Source organism: Micropterus salmoides, unplaced genomic scaffold, assembly GCF_014851395.1.
Source record: "Micropterus salmoides isolate LMB-PRFRI ecotype aquatic unplaced genomic scaffold, ASM1485139v1 Ms_hic_scaffold_3, whole genome shotgun sequence".
Lineage (NCBI taxonomy): Eukaryota > Metazoa > Chordata > Actinopteri > Centrarchiformes > Centrarchidae > Micropterus > Micropterus salmoides.
In genome coordinates this window covers 9,716,390-9,733,385 of record NW_024042261.1, presented here as the reverse complement: position 1 = coordinate 9,733,385, position 16,996 = coordinate 9,716,390, and the positions used below count along the sequence as shown (strand labels likewise).

General features: G+C 40.2%; 1 protein-coding gene across 1 annotated transcript; it reads right to left on the bottom strand.

Annotated features, from left to right (window-relative positions):
• Positions 1 to 1,457: 1,457 nt before the first annotated feature.
• Positions 1,458 to 16,832, bottom strand: prss16 (serine protease 16). The gene is given in 10 exon segments (XM_038693057.1): positions 1,458 to 1,790; positions 2,727 to 2,929; positions 3,100 to 3,190; positions 3,949 to 4,150; positions 9,001 to 9,115; positions 12,533 to 12,668; positions 14,412 to 14,644; positions 16,125 to 16,306; positions 16,595 to 16,689; positions 16,692 to 16,832. Coding segments are annotated over 10 exon segments (1,470 nt in total). The 5' UTR covers positions 16,795 to 16,832; the 3' UTR covers positions 1,458 to 1,680.
• Between the last annotated feature and the right edge of the window lie 164 nt (positions 16,833 to 16,996).

Here is a 16,996-nt window from a genome sequence, read left to right as displayed (position 1 = left end):
TCGGTTCGCTAAATAAATGGGTCTCATATGCCATATTTTAAGAGTTTGGTCTATCCAAATGTGATATGATTTTATATTTGCATTTAGGTGATAAAAACCGGATAAAGTTGGGTGGCGAGTCGAGACACACACACACAGGAAAATAGGCTGAGGATGAATTACATCCATGCTGCAGCCAAAGAGAGGATTATGAGTAGGTGTAAAAGTTTTGAATTACAGGGGATTAAATGAGTGTGTAGACAATTCTGTCTAAATCTAGCGTAAATGTTTACCTTTAAAAAAGAAATTGTGGGCTGTCAACATATTTCACATGTATTTTGCAACCTCTGCTACAATAGATTAGTTTCACACAGTGTTTGACTGAACACCCAGGTGGAGGCTTTAAGAATCCACTTTGCTCTGCAGTCTTTGTGAGTGTGTGGTTTGTGCTTGGAGTGGGGGTCTTGCATGTCCAGCTGAAATACAGAGATGTGACTGTTGTGAAAATAAACACTGTTGATCGAAGTGGGTCATTTTGTCTCAGTTTTGAGGAGGTAGTGAATGAGCATACAGCTGCGTACTATAATCATGCCATTCAAGGCCATTTATTTTTCTCTCGCAGATTCTGCTTTTAAACTAAATCCATCTACTTCAAGACAAAAGATGGGAACATGCAATATGTAGTCCAAATTACACAGTTCCCAGAAGTTGTTTGTGTACCCAATGTGCTCCCTCTGGAGATATCATCATGCTTCTTTAGCTAAGACAGCATTATAGTTACCTTCTTATCATCAAACAAGACTAAGCCTGTGCTGAACAAGACCAGATGTGCACATGTTTTGTGCAACAAGTATCCCATGCAAACATATGAACCATTTCTGGTTCATGTTCATCTTGGTCTTTGTTTCATTACTACCTGTTCAAACATGATTTTCAGTGTGTTAACGAACCATCAAATGCTACAGTGAAAGGGTAATGTGTGCATTCATGATTCTCATGAGCTCACTGAAAACTCCTGAAATTTCAAAATGTTGAGTTTCTCAATATGAAATGTAAGAGCAGATAAGATTGGTCAACATCATGCAACAAAAGGCAGTGACATTGCATATTGTATCCTAAAGCAAATGTTATGGTGGAAAAAATTAAGTTTCACATACTGACTTTTGGTGTGCCTGAGATTAGATCTTTTTTTCTTCTCGGAAAAGGAGAAAAGATTGTGTGTGTTGCTCCTGTAGATAAGTATTTCTAGATGATGCTACTTGTTGGTCTTCAGTTAACTAGTTCAAATAATCAATAAGAATCCATTGACAGACATTGATGTACACGACATAATTACTAGGACTATTCTAAACCATATCCGAGACTACTATTCCTGGTTTGATGTATACCCTGCCCAGAAACCAGCTGGTGAAGTGGATGTAATTATTCACTTTTGCAATGGTACCTCAGAACAAAACTAAAAATGAGAAAATAGCTTCTACAGTCTTAAAAAAACCAAACATATTTATTCATCAACTCAAAACTGTTTCACTCATTTCAAATCCCTGACCTTTGTACCTACCGATCCTTGTGTAAAGTGCCTATTCAAGCAGTCCTAAATGTGGTAGTAAAATAAGCAGTGTCACACCAATATCAAGGATCTAGTCAAAAGAGTAATTAGTTTGCTTTGCAAAGCTATCGATTGGCCTGTTTGGCTGTCAGTCATTGCTTTAACCACTGCTGGAGAAGTAAATAGATGTGGTCACGGGCCAGAACCAGCTGGGGGAGATCCTCGCTCCTGGCAGGGTACATGTTGGCACAGTGGGCTGTTCCTGGATCAGAGAAACAATATAAATATTAAGGATATGGCAGCAAAAAACAGTAAAACTGAGAATTTCTGATTTACAAGAACAATCATCCACCTAATAAAGACAGAGTTAGACAAGTAAGCCATTGTTTTACTCTGAAACTGCTGCTTGCCTTCTGTAATGTAAAGCAACCACTAAAAAATTCATTTCACTTGTGTGACTCAGCAATTAGATGCGGAAATACACTAATTCAATCAGTTCCTTCTAGGCTTAATGATGAACTATGGTCAAAAGTTAGGTCGACATTGAGGACTTTAACTCCTGTACATAAACAAGAAAAAACTACTGGACTCATTGTAATCAGATGTCTTTTATGTATGATTTTGGCTTGAGTTTTGTACTTCGTGCCATTTGATATTTTTAAAATCATACTGTCCTGTGAACAAAGTTTGACTCCATTTCAACACATAGTTAACACATAGCTACAAATTCAAAATGCTTTTGAAACAATGTTTATATGTAACATTGATGTCTAAAAACCTTATATTTTTTATTCAAACTCAGTCCAGATTTTACCTGGATGGATTTTGATCAGCAAATTACCAAATACACAGTTATGGGAATAAATGAGATGGGCACATTTATCCTTCCAGTTAGTACCTTAAACATTTGCTAACAAGCCATCCATCCATCCACCTAAGTAGTTGTTGCTAGTTACTTTGCTATCTAAGCTAGCAAGTTGGATAGCAGCAAAGATGTCAATGTGGTAAAATTGCTGAATATGGACTGGGCTGTTTTTTTGTTATTGTGTTTTTTTTTTTAAAATCAGATTGAATACTAATATATGTTTCTCGATATAAAAATTCTTGTTTCTAGAAGACGGTATAACATCAATCTTTTCTGAGCTGTTAAGACAAAGTCACAGTGCTTGTACGTCAGTGGGATTTTATCTATTGTTACCTTTGATGAAAACAGCAGGAAGATCAGGTGTGATATCCTTGGTGATTCCCAAGGCGTGCCAGGGGTCAATGGCCCCGTTCGGAAAAACTATCCTGGTGGAGCGGATGTCATAGCCGGCGTAGTACTCATTGGTCTGGGCCACAGCTTCCGCCAGCTGCCCAGAACTGACATTGTAGAAGTCTGCACACTGTTTTACATGATACCTAAATGAGAAAACACAGATTAACAATGTAACGTGTAATGAAACTGGAAGCAAAGAAAGAAAATGGCCAGCTTGTGCAGTGGGAATAAGAGTAGGTCATGGGGGAGCAGATGAAGGGTAAAATATAACTATGAGTTTATGAGGCAGAGAGGCAATGTTTATTGTACTCACACAAGAGGGAAGCCAGTGAATGGTTGGTTGGGGGAATCAGTGCTCTGGTAGAATCCAAATTCAGTGCAGGTCTGGTAGACCCACTGTCGCCCTGACAACACACACGCATACACAAAATGTACCCATGGCCAACATATTCATATAAATCAAGGCACTAATGACACAGGGAAGGTAAAGCGAACGATTCGTTTCAAGTGGCTTTCTTCTCAAAAAGTATTCACTTCCAGTTATTCAGCCTCAATTAGGAGAGGAAAGAGTGCAACTGAAACCCACATGACAAGGGGGCAGTTGAGAGAGTCTAAGCAGACACATCCGAGTGGGTTTTTTAAGAGACCACTTCCTGTTCCAGTAACCCCCCGCCCCCCTACTCATTAAACTGAAACCACAGCCCAGGGCAAAGGTATAACATGGAATATAGAGAACCCATTTTTGGTAAAACATGCGGACTTGTTACTCAATCCTGAGTGCCCCATCAAGAGACAACATTCAAAAAATAGCATACCTGGTCTTAGAATAGTCTCCTTTCCTCAGTCAAATTTCCAGTGAAACACATGTTTACATCATTCCAGGACTTATTTAGACGTTAAGTAATGTAATGACATTTTTTGGTGTACTACTTTGCCAGAATTTAACTTCTCCTAAAAAAGCTTTTCGACAACACCCAAAAATGGGTTTGCTACGTTGTGACTAAAACCACATCCCAACACATAACCTGTCTTGTGGCTGTGTTATATTCTGGTCTCCTGACGCTACTGATGATGGAGGAAATGGTGGTTCTGGGGTCCACTGCATTTGACTCCTGTAATATTTTTTGACAACAGTGGGAAATTTCAGTTGGACTATACCCACCTCCACCTGCAGCCGGCCCATCCCAGGACGTATTAGTCATGTCTCTGACGTAGTTATTGAAGCTGGCATCCAGGCATTTCAGAGAAAATGTTTCCATCATGAGGCGGGCCACTGCAGCATAGCGGTTATAAGGCTCCCCCAGTGAGGTGTCACCCATCAAACCACACAGCCCCTTGATGGTGATGTTGGTGCCCATCACTCCCTAAATTGACAGCCACGCCATAAAGAAGAGGGGAAAAAGGCAAATTAATGAAGATGATGTGACTTTTGTGAGTGAACCTCAACCTCCTCTCTGTGCTGTCCTGATCATAGTACAGAATATACCAATCTCTCACAGTATGCACTATACTGTTATCTGGCAGTATACAATCAAGGCAGAAATAAGTGTTTCCTCACAGGCTGGCCTCCTCACAGAAGTTCTCTCTGTTCTGTTCACTGCCACCCAATGGACCGTCGTAGGCAAATGGTTAAGGGCTCCGTTTACCAAAATCAGGAGACATTTGAGAGGCCATTAAACTATCTGCATGGCTACATACCACAGGAGAGATGTGAGAAATTATGTTGTTGTTATTTTGTTGAGCTTAGAAACAGCAGCTGAAAAAACAACTCCAAACAGCTGTTAAACAGACCTTGTGGTGAGATTGTTTTGTCAACTGTTTTTTTGTATTCTGGATAACTAACACTTTGACAATGTCATATGAATAGTTGTACTCTTTATACTTTGGTGTATTATTTTAGGGTTACCTGTTGTACCCGTTACCTGGTTATGACGAACTGATTCCACACAAATTGGAAAGAAATCTATCCTCTAAATTAGCTCTGAATCACAGAGATTTATGGAGATAGTAGCCGATGATGTTTTCCACATTCAAGAGCTTCAGTTTCATTATGAAACCACATGCCTACGGTAAGGTAATTTCATGGTTTTCTCTGCCAAATATAAACTCTTTCTCTTCACAAGAACTTAAGCAGCTTTCACCTAAGGGAGAAGGGCAGTTATCATATGAACTGGCCTAATTTATTATGGCTAGACCTACGCACTCTAGCCCCAGGTGCCTTCTCTTATTGTTCATTCTTGAAAAATAACTGGCTTTGACGTAACATTAAAATCTCAGTATTACAGTTATTACTGGCACTCTATGGCAGCAAGAGGAGAGCTTTTTGTTTTATTACATTTGTTTAACCTTTACTTAACCCAAAAAAACCCTCACTGAAATAAAATGAAATAGTCTGGCCAAGATATGTGGTAGAAAAACAAAAAGCAAACAACTGGGGATAGACGCCACAAAATTCACAACATAAGATTAATATACAATAAATATCACAAACTTATTAAAAAAACAATATATAAAATCACAAGTTAAAATGGCATGGTGTACAGTGTTCACATGTTATCATTTACCATGTTCACCATCTTTACTTTAGCTAACGCATGCAAATTAGCAAAAAACAACAGCGTAAAAACAATGAATAAACAGCTGGTGACAGATCGCACAAAATGCGTAGCATAAGATCCATATAAAGACCACAAAATTGCTGTGCAGTAAAATTTCTACAAAAATCTATGTTCCCTTTAGGAGATGGCAACATACAAGGTTAGTGCTACAAATTGCAGAAAGGCAAATAGGAAGTGTAAGGAGAAGTGCTGTCCAGCATTAGTTCCCTCCACAATCACTAGAAATGCCAATGCGTCATTGGTGGTTTACAGTACATTACAGCCTTGGGGACCTGCTGAGTACTGAGTGCTCAGGGTCTATATACAGATTAAAACTATCTTGAATGAATCATAAAGTCAGCCCAACAATTGGAGACAGCTCATTGCAACTTTCTTATAACTGTGGCAATCCCTTTCCTGTATACCATTCCCACAATGCTCCTGCTGTCAGGTATAACCCTGACTAAAACAAAATGTAGAATTGGAATGAGGGTTGGAGCAGTAAACAGTTGCCAGTGGTCACAGTTGTTCTTACACGCAAAACAAAAGCCTCGTCAACTATGAATGACCCATGACTACTATCCTATGTGCACCTCAGCATTTTCTGAGTAGAAAGAAGAACTGTTAGTACTTGGTCAACAAGCTGTAGTGTTGCGTAATGTCCATCCGTATTTTATAAAAGCACCCCATTGATAACCTCTCAACTGTGAAGCTGCTGCTCTGACTCTTCTGATAGAGTTACACCACGGTCCTAGTTCTTACCCAAATTCCTCAGCGGTACCTAAAACCTGGTAGTTTGCTCTATACCCAGCCCTTTGTGTCAGACAGGCAGCTTCTAACTGTGTTTGCGCGCCGGTGCTGTGGACTCCGTGGCCCACCGCTCCTCTGGGCTCTTTTATAAGTGTCTCTTTAGCTTGGGGCGACAGGAAACTAGAGAGACCACAGAGTCTTTTGTTACTTTTTCACATCAGCTTATTGGTAACCGGACTCACGTCTCCTCAAGGCACCAGGGGGCACAGAGTGGGGCTGGGATGAAAAAAGGGGAAACTGGTAAAAAAAAAAAGGCCACCAAGAGGGAAAAAGAAAGTGGACAGAGGTACAGTAACAAATAATAAGAAAACATGTTGTGAGACAGGTTGTGTGTCCTACTTGAAACTATTTTGAAAGAGCTGTAAGATTTCCTACTAGTTCAGGACTAGGGCTGAACAATTAGTTGAAATCTTATCGAAATATGGCCAAACTCACAGGTGCAATATTAGCTAAAGACAAAAGTGTCAAAATACCATTTTAAATTAAATATTGCCATGCTGTAAAGATGTCCTGGCAAATCATTTTCTACAGAGTTTTTTGTTTTTCAATGAAAATGAGAATAATTATGTTAAAATTCTCTCCAATATCGCAATTGCAAAATCAGTCACAATAATTGCAATAAGAATGTCTTTCAAAATCGTTCAGCCCCAGGGCTGGGCTTTAGTTATTATATAGACAGACAATAAATTATAATGAGTTGATCCTGACCATAGGATGTACTCTGTGGTTGCTCTATAACAAATGAGCCTAACACTGTATATCAGCAAACACAAAAAACCTCTGAGACTCTTAATAAAATGGAGGTGCTGATGGACACATGGCCAGACTTTTGTAACATCCGTGGGCCAAGAAATGATGATCATAACACTAGCACACATACCTGTCCACCTCAGCTTTGCAGCAGCTGATGTTAAACTCGCTGGTAAACTCTCAGAATGGCGTCATTGTCATGGAAATCAAAACCTTTCTATTTGATTACATGGTTATTATAACAGATGCCCTAGTTTTGTGAAACAAGCTGACACATAGGGAAACCATTATAGAAAAATGCCACCTATAATGTTTTTAGCTTACAAAAAGGGGCTCCGCTTCTCATATAGAGATCCAGTCAAAGTAAGCAAGCTGCCCAAGGGGCATCTCTGGAGACCCTCTTACAAGGCCGTATCTCTGGGCCTCTCGCTGTTAAACAACACGTTTATTATGTCTCAGTATACTGCTTGGGCTGTCTGAAACCCTCCTACACCTCATAACTGCCTTCCACTCAACCAAGACTGGATACTAGGTCGACCCCTGACCTACAAAGGCTCTGCACAAACTCTCCCTTTCTTCTGTCGCAGTTAAACATCCATACATACATCATGTCATGTCCGATCTATTGTTTCTATATCAGATGTCTGTCACCCCTAAGAGGATTTAGTAAATTATACTGGAATAATTTCTCTGGTCAGTCTATAAAAATTGAAACCTGCCTTAAAGCTCAGCTCTAGCCATTTTCAACATGGACATTTTCCCATCATATTTCCCTGTTCATGTCAGTATGAAAAAAAATGGGTCTACATTGGTAAATGGCTGAAATGATCCTTTAAAAGAATAGCTGAAGGACTAGAAGCAGGGGGGAAAAGCTGGCTTGGCTTTAGAGGTGTTTGGACAGTAATTAGGGCCCGAACATGAACCGTGTGAGGTCCCTATTGAAACTGCAAGGATTTTTTGCGAGGACTTTCTTTTTTCTGCAAAGTAAGCTCAATTTTGCGGAGCTAAACATGCTCGAAAACTCACCAAACTTTGCACAAAATTCAGGAGTGGCGTCAAATTTCATATTTTATGGGTTTCGCACATGGGCGTGGCAAAATGGCTCGCTAGCGCCCCCTACAGTGTGGCCCCGGACAAAGATTAACCTAGATGTAATAAATTTTTGTGGTACTTGTATCATGTATAGACGCACAAAAAAGCCTCTTGGAGCCATTGCCTAAACCCAACAGGAAGTCATTTTGGATTTAATGGTAATTTTTGGCGATTTACACACTCTTTAACGGACTACTCCTAGGGATTTGGTCCGACCGACTTCAGATTTGTGCTGTGCCCTCTAAAGTTGTGCTATCTGTGATTTTTCGTCAATGGGCGTGTCCGTGGCGTGGCGTCAAAGATCAACTCTTCGCCATGACACAGGAAGTTGTTGTAAATTCAATGTACATGCTCACATCTTAACAAAACTTTACGTGCTTGATAACTGTCCCACCCCGAAGACATCTACACGCCAATATTAATTTATATTCATAGCGCCAAGTGCTATGTAGCGCCACAAAGGGAACACAGGAAGTAACGTATAACACCTTCATGCAGCGTCCGAAGCGCGTAGCAAATTCATAACCGCACCGGCAGAGCTCCAGAGTATGCAACGCGGCCGCCTCACGCCCCGACGCGCTACACATGCGAGGGCCCGCCCATCGCTGCTTGCAGCTTTAATTTTACTTTGCTTCCAGTCTTCTTGCTAAGATAAACTAAGCTAACCGCCTACTTTGTGTTCAGACATGAGGTGTCCATCTGCTCATCTATCTTTTGGCGAGAAAGAGAAAAAGCATATCTCCCAAAGTGTTGACCTATTCCTTTAAGCAGCTAATGGCCTATGTTAAAGTAGTTTTAATGACTCATGATGAGCAATGAACTTATTTTGGCATAAAAAAAAATAAAAAAAACAACCTTTAACTAATTTAAAGACCCAAACTGTTGGCACAAAATGTCAGCTATTGGTTGATTCCATCCATGTTTTATGAGGTTTTACTGCTGTTGTTTGGCAGACTCTCTCTCACCTCAAACCCCCTGTTGTCTTCATTGTACTGGACCACATCCATGAAGTTGCCAGCCAGCGTTTCCAGGAAGTAGGCCGAGTCCATCTCTGTCTGGATCTGCAGTTTGGAACACAAGCTGGAGGACAGGAGGAGGAAGGAAGATGACAGACAAGAGGAGGCAAGGCCACAGGGAGGGAGATGAAGAAGTGGCGGAGAATGGGGCAATTGGGAAAGGTGGAGGAAGGGAGGGAAGGTGGGGGAGACAGAGAGGAAAATGGTAGGAAATTTAGACCAGGGTGTGTTTTAGCAATAGTACAATGCATCTTGCTACATGATATCTTCTCAGGAAATAAAACCTCAGGTCATTCACGGCAAGTACACAGCAAGCCCACAGCAAACCACCAGCAAGTGTTCAGAGCTTCTTATGTATAAAACAAAACAGTTACACTTCTTTAGAGCGCCGACCACAATGGATGTGGATGGATTGTGTTGACCTCTATTCAAAATGTTCCACCTTATTTCTCCAAATACAAGGACAGCAATGACCGTCAGCACACTACTTTGGCACAGCCATTCATGACTTACACACAATGGGAACTTTGGTGATCCATCGGCCTTTCCCATCAAGTCCCATTAGTACTTCGTGTTTTGTGCCAATTAGCAAACAAACAATGTTAACATACTAACATGCTAATATGTGTTTAAGAGGTAAACACGGTCAACATTACACGTGCTACCACTAAACATTAGCATTTTTGCCATGCTCTGTGAGGCTGTACTCAGGCCCGGCTAAATGCTAACGCTAGCATGGCTGTGAACGCTTAGTCTTGTTAAGAGTCGTTAAGAGTCTGAACAGTGGATTCCACTTTCACTCTTGGTGGAACAGTGATTCATTCAAAGTTAATACATGCATGCTGATTTGGTCTGTCCAATGGACAGTAATGAGGTGCGTACACAGATGCCTGTCTGTGAAAAAGATTGAAGAGGTACAATTACAGATTCCTTTAGTGTCTGTCAGACCATTACTAAATGTAGATAACATGCTGATGTTGTGACCATTGTGACATTGCTGATTTTAGCAATGTCACAATGGTGACACACAGTGTGTGTTTGTGTGTGTGTGTAATGAACAATACTTCCTTCAGGATGTAATTGTGACGCAAGTACAGTATTCTCTGAGACATTGTGGTTTGGAAGCTGGACAAGTCTCCAACCACCTTTGTGTTGTTTGTGCCTGAATGAGGACATGTCTGCATCTACGGTCTCCATGATCTGCAAGAAGTTAAACTGTCCCAATGTGGTGAGGGCAGTGCAGACGTGAAGACAAGGCTTTAATGTGTCTACATGACAACATTAGTTCTGAGAGACTAACCACTAACATAAAAAACATCTAAGCCTGTATATTCATCATATTGACTGAACTTAACAGTCACTATAACAACCAGACAGCTGTAATGACTGCAGGCGTAGCACAAGCATGCTGAGAAACCCTTTATGCTTGAACTGAAACAATGAGTGAAAATGAAGGACATAATGTAACAAGGGGCGTTTGTCTAAAAAGGCCCACCATCTTTTTAAGCAATATTCAGTATTTCCATTTGAATTTTATTCTTGTCAGAGTGTACAATCCTGGCATTTAGACTATGTGACACTAAAGACACCCACTTAAGCTTTGACTGCAGCAATAAAAAAAATAATAAATATAATTAATAACTATGTGGAATATGATTTAAATGTTCAGTGTGGTTTGCAAGCTTTCCATAGACAGCTTTAATGCTGTGCAATTCTACAATAAAGACATGTCAATAAACTGGATAACACCCATCTATAACCAGGGGAGGGGTTCAATATGGCTCATGTTGTTAATTCTGATATCTGCCCATGGTATTCCTCTCTGGAGCAGGTCCCACATTCCAGAGTCCCAGGCTCAGTCCAAAAAGGCTTGAGGGACACTCATGAAGTAACAGGACCCGATTCAAACGAGGAACCAAGACAACCCTCGCTGCTCTTTGAACCTCTCAAACCACTCCACATATCACTGCTAGTCCATCTGTTGTTACTAAAGCTATGTGAGCTATAACTGCTCACATTTAATGGTGCTGTTTCACATGCAGCGCAATTCACCATCCCAAACTGAGCAGATTTATAAGGAAAAAAAATCAAAATTTGGGGAAATACGTTAATTCTCTTTCTGGCTGAGAGTTAGATGAGACCATTGATACTGCTTTCGTGTCTGTCCGGCAAATATAAAGCTAAAGCAAAAAGACAGTTAGCTTAGTTTAGCATAGATACTGGAAACAGGGGAAAGAGCTAGCTGAAATACAAAGCGTGAAAATGACAGACTGGTATACAGTCCGGCATTTATACAGATAGTTCTGTATTTTTCAGATTTAACAAATGATGTAAATTAGTGAACTTTAAAGATGCTGGTAAACGGATTTTGTTAATTTTGTGGTGCCATGGATTGAGTCTTTATGCTAAGCTAGGCTAACCAGCTGCATATTTAATAAATAGCTATAAAAGTAGTATCAATCTTCTCATCTAACGCTCAGCAACAATGCAAATAAACAAATATTCCCCAAAATGTCAATCTATTGCTTTAAGACGGTAAAGTTGAAACATATCGTGATTGTCCCAAAACTGTTTTTGATTTGAAGTTATTGAAATTCTGTCAACCATGCAACATTGATTGAACTTGCTTTATCAGGTCTCTGGTGGCAAACTTGACAACTCCTAAAACACATGCTCTATGGTCATTTTCTGCCATCTGACAGCGAACACATTCTAGGAATCTTTTTCCTAGCAGATATTTTGACTTCATGGTGGTTATCATCATCCACTTTAGGTTGCCACACCCAGATCCTGCTGTGGCTTTCTGGAACACTTAATGGATATAATGACAGTTAGTTGCAGCTCTAGAATCTAATGAAGGTTATTAGGATGTTTTGTATTCACTTGTAATAACAGGAATTCAAATGCTTGTAAACAGAAGAACAGCAGTATGTCACACGTCTACGCACTCTGTATGTAAAATGTAGAATAACATTTGTTAAATGCAGTGACAATGAGCCCGAGAAAAATGTCCCTGAGGAAACAATGAAGTATGTTGTGTCCTAATGTACTGTAACAAATTCAAGCAAATATATGAAAGGGAAGCCTGGAACTAAAAATCATAAAATATCCCTGTACCAAAGTCTGACAAAAAAAGTAGTAAAAATGTATTACACAGCGAAAGTTCTTCAAAATGCAGTAAAATATACAGTTTATAATTATTATTATTATACATTTTTAACTTTTTTTGCAAAAAAAGATAACATCATCAGTAGACTAATTTGTTATTGTGGAAATATATCATAATTCCCCTCCTTATCCACATAATCAAAGAGAACTTGTTTTACATGGTTGGCTGGTTGGAAGTCAAAGAGTTAACTTTTTTGATATTTGAAAGAAGTCTTGGAAAACCATTCCTGGCCTTGGTCAGCTCAAGTTTTGAATTTTTTTGTAAATTACGGGGTGGAGACGGTATGGGTTACACAGAGTTTAGAGAACGTACTTGAAGTCTTTGGTGATGTTGTCATAGGTCTTGGGGTCCTTCAGGCGTTCCATAAGGGTATCTGAAGCCTTTTTTACCAGTAGGGGGCACTCTGCGTTCTCTGAGGCCAGCGAACGCCACACAACCTCCAAGTACTCTGGCAAAACATAAAGACAGAGGGAGGTGTGGGCACTTAAATGTGGGCAGCTATAAAAAGACCACAATAATACACATAACTCCTGGTTAAACATACAGGACTATTTTGAGGCACTGCAAAGGCACCAATTCACCTTCAAAGTAGCGCATGAACCCAGCTGTAGTCAAGTGCTTGAGAAAGTATTTATTTAAAAGTGAGGTTGAAAGTGAAACGATGAGTTTCAACCACAAGGAATTTCATAGTTTATGAAACTCTAAAAAGGCAGGCTCCAAGAGGAGAAACTCCATTACAAAATCTTGGAATATTTCCACCTGGAGTGAAAGCCAGGTCCTTACTGCTAGCTAAGTGTACTGCTGTTTCAAGTAATAAGAACTTTGTGGTGCCATGGACTTGGGAGGGAGGCGGAGGAGTCTGACATAAGCACACCACACCACTATTATTCTCTGTGCGTTTTGTATATGTATTTGTTTTGATGTTTTTCCTAGAGTCAAAGAGAATGTGTGTGATAGCGTCTTCAAGATAGCATGAGTGTGTGTGGGTGGAACAGTACAGGTCCATGTTCAAAGCTACCCTGACCTTGATTTTAGCCCGCAGCCTTCCGGAGGAAAACAATGGGCTCAGCCAAACACAACACAGACACAGAGAGAGGTAGAGAAGTGAAGCCTTCCTCGTCTTTGATCTGTCTGGGACTTTTACTTCCAAGACACTGAACAAAACTAGAAAACTGCGGTAAATTTCAATTTAACGCTTGATGTGTTCTACAGAGATGTTGATACAGGAGCATACCGTAGGGATTACAGGCAAAAACAATTTCAAAGAGGACATTTTCTTTGAAGTTGGGTTGTTTGGTGCATAACGTAAAACTGAATTTAAAAGTAAAAGGCACAAATAAATAATCTCACGTCATCCTTAAAGGTATAATTAATTTCCTTAGAGCAAATCATCCCTGCTTTTTCAATAGAGTTTGGAATAAAACTCAACTAAAAGATTATCCAGAAAGGAATGGCACGTTGCAAGAGTTTTAGGCAGGTGTGGAAAAAAATGTCGTAAAGTACAAAAATAGACACGTTAATAGATTATATTTATAAATTTTTAAAAATGCAAAGTCAGTGATCTAAATCCAATCAATATTTGGTGTGATCACCCTTTGCCTTCAAGACAGCGGCAATTCTTCTAGGTACACATTTGAAGGAACTCAGCGTTGCCCGTTTCTTTGTGCTTCTTCAAAAGAGCTTCGACACAGCACATCTGGAAACCCCTGTGTGGCTTGAAAAGTTCTACCTTTGCTGATGCAGTATAACTACCTTGTGACTGTGCTCACTCTTGCCATGGTGATGACTTTTGACAGTAAACTGTCTTCAGGAACTTCCCCTTGTTAGCTGAGTTTGGCTGTTCCTCACTCAGTTATATTCCTCCTGCAGCTTTTTCTTTATCAGTCAATGATTGTGTTTCAACCTATATTTTGAATTTATGAGCATTAGCACCTTTTTGGTATATTTGTTTAATCATACATCTGGCAATATGCGTACAAAATCCCTGACATTGTGTAAGTGTACCTTGCTGTTTTAAATGCAAAGGGTGGTCACACCAAATATTGATTTGATTTAGATTTTCCTTCTGTTCAATCACTTTGCATTTTGTTAATTGATGAACATAATCTATTAGCATGTCTATTTTTGAAAGCACTCTTACTTTACAGCAATAAAGTGTATGTGAGTGTGAAGTGTGCGTGTCTCTTCATACCTGGGAAGTTGACAGTAGCATAAACAGGAGCACTCGTGGCCACAGAGGCATGGACCAGGTGAGGGTATTTCAGCCTGAACCATGCAGCGAGAGAACCCGGGTACGACCCGCCAAACGCCACCCACTTCCTGTTGGTCAGCCCTCGGGTCTCCGACATCACCACACGGAAGTGTGCCAGGTCAGCCAACGCCTGACGACTACTGAGGAAACGCAGATTGTCTGTGCTGAGGTCACTAAATGGAGAGAAGAGAGGAGATGGAAGCCATTTACTGTGTATCCATCATTCAGTCTGAACAATACCACATGGGCCATGCGGGGCTGCCATCTACTGGCTCAACAGCTCCACCAGCATCAGCAGCTGTATACACTAATCACATGCAGCTGGTGGCCTGATGGATTTTTGTCCTTTTGTTGACGCAGTATTGTGAAACCAGAGTTGCTGAAAGCTCTCAAACTAGTGTGAACACATGTTGAGGGGGATGGTAATGACTGCCCTTTGGCACAGGTCATACTGTAAAGTGATACTTCCCTAATCTACAACTTCATTTTACAGTCGGTGACAAATCAAACTGCCAGGGTGAAAAAACAAAACAAACAAACAAAAAAAACAAAACACACGACGTTTTCTGATGACCAACTTTTCAGAAATGTACTGGATGAGCAGAATTCGAATAAACCAGATTCATTAAGATCCACTTTTACTGTACTTTCTTTTCTTGTAACAGATTTGATTGTATCTGCTTTTTGTAATGACTCAAAGGCTTCAAATATTGTACTGTCTAAAGAAGTATTTTGCAGTGTACTTGTGCCAGATATTAATGAGCTGGGCAGATGCAAAAAAAACTAGACAAACCGGCATATACCTCTTCAGTTTAAGGTTTGGTTGTTCTAATAATGTAACTCATATCCAGTAAATGCACACTGTGCCACTGGTGGCCATATTGGAAAGCAGTCTGCACCGCCCTTTCACAAACTGGCAGAAATACTTTCACTTTCAATTAATGGAGTATTTAAAGTATATTTAGGCTATGCAGGACCAGCTGTTTATACATGCTACGCACTGTATAAACATTAAGTCAGATGATCACTGATTGTTTCTGATATATTAACAGAATCCTCTTGTTGCGCTTTCTTCTGATGGACCTAATTTATCTTCACTAATATGCATTGGTTGCTACTGAATTCATTAAACAGAATGTGACGCAAAATAGATGCGTCCTATAGAATCAAAGGTTTTGTGTTTATTGGACAATTTTAGTAAGCTGCCAACCTGACAGGTTAGCCATTTTGGCAGTAAGAGGAGTCAAACTAATGTGATTCCTGTCTCTAAAATTAAAAATGATTCATTTGTTTGTACTGCCACAATTGACCTTCTCTGGTGTCCACACTAGTTCAGAATACATGAAGAAAACAGTCCAGACATTTTAGTTACACTTTTTTCCATTTACCAATATCTGCCTCCTCCTACACCTTTGCATTCTGGCAAATTTTTTGGTTTCGGTTTTGAATCATTTGCATGAATTGAACTGCAGTTCTCTTAGAAGAAGAGAAAGATCAGCATTTCGTGCCATCTGGCATTGTTGTAACCTGTCTGCAAAAAAAAATCCCCAAAAGACTAAAAGCTCTAGAGATTGAACAAACTGATCTGAACAGGCTGGGAGTGAACACCCCTTCACACAAGGACAAAAATTAAGTTAGCAAGATCAAACCTACACAGTCGGGTGACTCTTTCCATAGAAACGATGTTCCAGCATCAAGCAAAGTGCTCCTACTTTCTCAGCGTATGTGAGCCAGGTCCCGTACTGCATCCAGGCTGGACTGGCCGGGCCCTCTCCACCTATCATCAGAAACACCGGACCACCTGGCTTGTAGAAGGCTTCATTGACAAAGTACCTCTGAGGGAGAAAACAGAGACGAGTTATTCAGAGTGGGAAAACCCACAGACAGGGATATGTCAGGTTTGCACCAGTATATCTGTAGTGATTATAATAGAACTTTTTGACAGATGGAAAAGTGCACAGTTATACCCTTGTCTACCTGTACTAGCTGGGATCATATACTAACTTATCTGGGTATAATTTATAACTCAGGAGAAAGCAAGGACTAGCTTAATCTGATGACTTTTAAAATATATATTCAACCCTTGTAAGGATATGCAAACAACAAATCAAACGACTTAATACCTGCTTCCACTCTCTGCTGTCTGCACCATTGAAGTGATCAAGCTTCTGAGTGAACCACTGCTCTTCAGGCAGAGCTCTCCGGCTGATATCTCCCCTTGACTCAGCTTCCTGAACCCCTTATACTTTCCTTCCCCGACAACAAAGAGAGAAAACAATAAGGTTACTTTCCACAGAAGCAACCCACACGGTTGAAAAGCCATGTTGATATCAGAGGGAAGAGGGAAACAGACATGGGCGCGTGATTTATTTGCAGGTAGTCATATGACAAGTTCTTCTGCTGCTTTAAATGACACGCTAAACATGGGAAATATGATTTAATTCGTTCACATTTCCGTGTACAACTGTAGCACTTGCAAGACACACATTCTCACCATGTATGATTGTTAAAAAGAGAAAATGGTC